The sequence below is a fragment of the Vollenhovia emeryi genome, unplaced genomic scaffold (genome assembly GCF_000949405.1).
Source record: "Vollenhovia emeryi isolate VEMERY1.0 unplaced genomic scaffold, V.emery_V1.0 DF941810.1, whole genome shotgun sequence".
Taxonomy (NCBI): Eukaryota; Metazoa; Arthropoda; class Insecta; order Hymenoptera; family Formicidae; genus Vollenhovia; species Vollenhovia emeryi.
Window position 1 is genome coordinate 1 of NW_011964556.1, and position 4,594 is coordinate 4,594.

At 29.0% G+C, this 4,594-nt stretch overlaps 2 protein-coding genes across 2 annotated transcripts; both read left to right on the forward strand.

Moving 5' to 3' along the window:
- Window positions 1-1,502: 1,502 nt before the first annotated feature.
- LOC105570796 lies at window positions 1,503-2,751 on the forward strand. Its single transcript, XM_012028243.1, has 2 exons — window positions 1,503-2,162; window positions 2,255-2,751. The coding sequence occupies exons 1-2, from the start codon at window positions 1,832-1,834 to the stop codon at window positions 2,749-2,751; spliced, it is 828 nt and encodes a 275-aa protein (XP_011883633.1). The 5' UTR covers window positions 1,503-1,831.
- Window positions 2,752-3,093: 342 nt separating this feature from the next.
- LOC105570797 lies at window positions 3,094-3,539 on the forward strand (the record flags this gene model as incomplete). The annotated part of the gene is made up of 2 exons (XM_012028244.1): window positions 3,094-3,294; window positions 3,374-3,539. Coding segments are annotated over exons 1-2 (367 nt in total), but the record flags the coding sequence as incomplete, so codon positions are not given.
- Window positions 3,540-4,594: the final 1,055 nt, after the last annotated feature.

Sequence of the window (4,594 nt, forward strand, 5' to 3'; positions counted from 1 at the left end):
TTCTTTAAATTCCAAATATCAAACTGACTAAATAATACCGCAAAGATAGATAAATATGGTGTGTTTTCAACCAAACAGTTGAGTTAGATATGACAAAGTTTTTGTTAAAATAAACAGCAGAGTTCATCAATTTCGATTTTTGAAAGTAACCAAATGTTAGACGCAATTTCAAAAACTTTTTGATGGATGAACCAAGCGCGAACGAAATTCAAATAAATTAATTGTTTGTTAAAACTTCTAGGCTAAATAAAAATTTAAGTTAATTGATACATGATTTAGTTGAAATCGTGTACTATTTTTTAAATAACTGACTAAAGAGTGTGATCAAATGTCACATCATTGTCATGTAACATCAACTATTTCATGTGCTTCTTTTGACTAAACAAAGCTGCAATTCAGTTGTTTAAATTTTGTTCAATTATGTCATATATAATTTAGTTAAATATACATGTTATTTTGCTGAATAGGCAACAAAAGTATGTTATTGAAAATCACTTTATCATTGTTGAATCAACTATTTTGCATGTATACCAGTGCACCAGCTTCTGAGTAGTTCACCGACCGCCGCTAGGCCGCGCATGGTGGCGGCCAAAAACTCGGATGCAAAATTCAGTCTCGTAGGGTATAAAAGGAGGCCCGCGTAGTGCCGGATCGCGCGCTTCGACCGCCACATAATGTTTTGTAAGATTAAGGCTGCGCCGCTGCGGTCAAGCTGCCGCTGCAAACGCTTCGAAGCGTTTCTCCTCTCTTTCTGTTTTTACTGAAAGAAAAGAGAAGACGAATGCTTCGTAACATTCGAAGCGACAGCTTGACCGCAGCCTAAATCAATCCAGAATTTTGTTTGTTAATCTCAATTAATAAGCGTGTGTGTGTGTGATAACCGTATATTTCATTCCTGTAATAAAAATTTAATTGCTTCAACCGAGTGTAAAGTTTTTCAAACAAACTATTTTTATCAACAAAATAAATTTCGGTTTGCTCTATAAAAGTTTTCTATAAAAACGACAAAATATATGAATGCACCAATTATCTAAATTGTTGGTTAAACTATATCAGTAAATTTACGGACTATGTATCGAGGTCATTAAACAAAGCTTTCATTTATATCAAATATATATTTCATTATCTCCACTTAATCTTTCGATGCAAACTTTATATACATATTTAGTTCTAGAAACAAAATTTTAGTTGCCACATATTTTCGTGAATATAAATGTTAATTGCATTTTAATAAATGGAACTAAATTTGTCTTCATCAAATTGTATATACTGCTGTTTTAACTAATTTTTCATTTAAACAAAAAGTGGTTTTGTTGATTGGACTCGAGATTTATCTAGGACAACAAAATTTTTCTGCATTCAACACGAACAAGTTCTATAAAAGTTCTATAAAAATCGCATACTAAAAAAATATTGTATTACAGTATCTATGTATGTTTTAACTAAACTCTCAACTTTGTTGATTTAAATAGTGCTTTGTTTACAACAGTAACAAATTATTATGTGATATCGTTGTAATATTTAGTCGTGCGTATCGGACTAAATATTTTAGTTGGATAAAACATAATTCGCATTTTTCAACAAATTTTTTTTCTCAGTGTAGTATTGCTTTTTATGTATAATAGCACGTCAAGAGAATAATTTGTAACTTAAATGACTTAAAATAATATTAAAAATAAATGTGTATTTTTCAATTTTTACGATAACAGTAGTATACAATGTGACAAATATACTCAGAATATTTTAAATTTAATACTTACGTTATTATAAAACATTTCTAATTTCTTAAATATGTATTTTCTCTTATGTTTATAGCACCTAATTAGTTGCAATGGATTCAAACCCTGCAGCAGATTTAAATCTGTTAAACAAAAGTACTTCAAACGTAGATGTTTGTAGTAAAAAATCAGTATCTGCTGAAAGAACGTGTGCCGAAAATAATACGGCAGAGTGGTCTATTGTTTATTTTGAAAGTGACAAAGAAGAAAATATTGAAGGTTTTAATGATCTCATTCCATCTTCATGGATTACAGCAAAGGGGGCATTAAGTTGGTACCCAATGAATGAACACCGAGGAACAATTAAAAAATTGGTGAAACAGTGTGGAAAACCAAATTTAGAGTGGAATTGTTATTCTATCAAGAAAATAGAAGAAAGCATTGGTCAGTTTATGACAAAATAATTTTTTTATATAATTTTTCTCGTAATGTTTTATATTTTTCTTGTTTTTTATAATTAAAATTATTTTTTGTAGAAAATTTTGATCGGGGAATGAAAGTGCTGGTCAAAATTGCAAAAAATCCCAATGCCACACTATATTCAGATCTTGAAGAAAAAGGGAAAGGGAAACGGAAAAAAAGACCAACAAAATATTTCGACAAAGATGATTCCGACAAAGACCATTTTGACAAAGAAAATAATCATGAAAAAAGACAAAAGAAACAGTCAACGGTGCCACCATTTCCAAAATTGAATATCACCAAATCGGTGCCGGTTAATCAGTCATTGTATGATAAAGGAACAAAACGCTTCAACATGGACAAAGTTCCATCGTCTCTGGATAATAATGAACAGCAGTCAAGTATTATTTCACACCATAACATTTCTTTTCGTGAAATATCAAGGGGCCAACATGATATGAAATATAAGGAAATAAAATCCCTACAAGAGAGTTCTGTTTCCACAGACACACGCAAATTAAAGCCTACAATTTTACTTGAAAACGGATTAAAATCGTTAACTGTAGAATGATAAAAGAAACTATTAATTTACTTTAAGTTTGTTTATAACTTCTTAATAATTCTGAAATTATAATAGAGTAATTAATACATTATTTAAAATAGTATTTAAATACCTACTAATATTAATTTTTGAGGTAATATAAAAATAAAGTTTAAAATAATTGTTTTAATGAACTATTATTACATGACATTTAATTCACATTTCAATGTACTTATAGTGTTAATTACTGTAGATGTTATAAAATGGAATTTATATATTTAATTTATATTTAATTTTTTATTTAAAAATATAATAAATTAAAAAGGTTACATTAATTTCAAAATTAATAACATAATTCTTTTTTTAGCTGAAATGTCAACATCAAAATTGACTTTGCGCAAAATAGATAAAAACATAGAAAGCTTTTTAGAAACGCAGATAACGTCAAAAGATTGTAAAATGGAAAATCCTACGACTACAAAAGTTTTAGATGAATTTCCATTAAAAAATCTTGATGATCTAATGGTTGTGGAACATAGATTAAAGAAAGACAAAATTTTTCATTCTAATTTGGTATGTATATATGTATAAATTAGTGTGTATGTGGTTATTTTTTCTTTTAAGTATACATCAACTATTTATAATTTTACAGGTCAATGCTTTACATTTGGCAGTCGTAGGTGAATCACTTAAAAAAAAAGTTAATGCTGTGCTTCGAATGGTTATGAATGATAAGCTGGCAAGTTTTTTTAATTGGAAGGGTCAACGTGGAACTAAACTAAAGTTATCGAAACGCAGAATATCGAAAATAATGATTGGTAAGGTTTTAATTAAGTTTCAATTTAATTTTTGCCAATTAATAAAACAATTGTATAGAGATGCAAAATCAAGTACATAAAATTAATTTTTAAGGAAGTAAACTAAAACGTCGATCTTAATAGAGCATAATATATTTTTTTCTTAAAATATGAATAGGAAATGACAATTTAAATGTAATCAATTAATGCACGGTAGTGCATTCAAATAGTTAAAAAAATTACTGTTTAAAAATTATGTTCAATTTTTTAATTTTAAATGTGAATTTCTTGCCACGGCCGATTCGAGGTTTTTAGATTTAATCCTTAAAGCAAAATAGGGTCTTCTGGTACCCCAGCCAATTTTCGCGTAAATACACCGCAGTCATCTATACAAAATTTAAAATAAATACTTTTTTGAAACTTGCACTTGCACTATCACGCTATTTTTTCTCTTAAACTATGGCATTTTGAGAGTATCAGACTAAATTTTTAGCTAAAAATTAAAAATTATGATTTTTTAAAATAAAAATAGAGGTTTTCCACGTTTTTTCAACTTTGTGATTTTTTTAACGTTTACAATTTTATTTTTAATTAAACTTACAATTCTCTATAAAATAATACTTGAAGAGTGTTTAGTAATTTTTATAACTCAAAATTACAAATCCTCTTATTGCTGGAAGCTTTTTTTTAGCAGGCGTCTGCTAAGACCCCACAATGCACTTCATGATATTCTGAGGTATGAGTGCGCTTTAAGGGTTAAACTTGATATCTTTATCAAGTTTGATCTTGAAAATTCGTGATTTTCTATTAGCTATATTAATTGGAGGTTTTGACATTAAAAGCGACAAAATATACAGGGTGTCTGATGCAAAAGTAGCCACTTTAAAAATAGTGGTAGATTGGGTTAAACTAAGGAGAAATATCATGTACCGCGGTACAAAGTAACAATAGTTATCGAGTAGTAAATTTACACATTTGAGCGAATGAGGATGCAGGAGACGGTAGGCCGGACTCGGAAGGCATTTAAAAAAATCGATCGATGAGCGGGAGGTGGAGCGACGCGCGAGATACTATGT

What these genes read in the sequence shown, in the direction of transcription:
- LOC105570796 (XM_012028243.1), top strand. Translation starts at nt 1,832, where the DNA reads ATGGATTCAAACCCTGCAGCAGATTTAAATCTGTTAAACAAAAGTACT. An exon ending in GAAAATAGAAGAAAGCATTG is followed by an intron (nt 2,163 to 2,254) that starts GTCAGTTTATGA and finishes TATTTTTTGTAG; the next exon opens with AAAATTTTGATCGGGGAATG.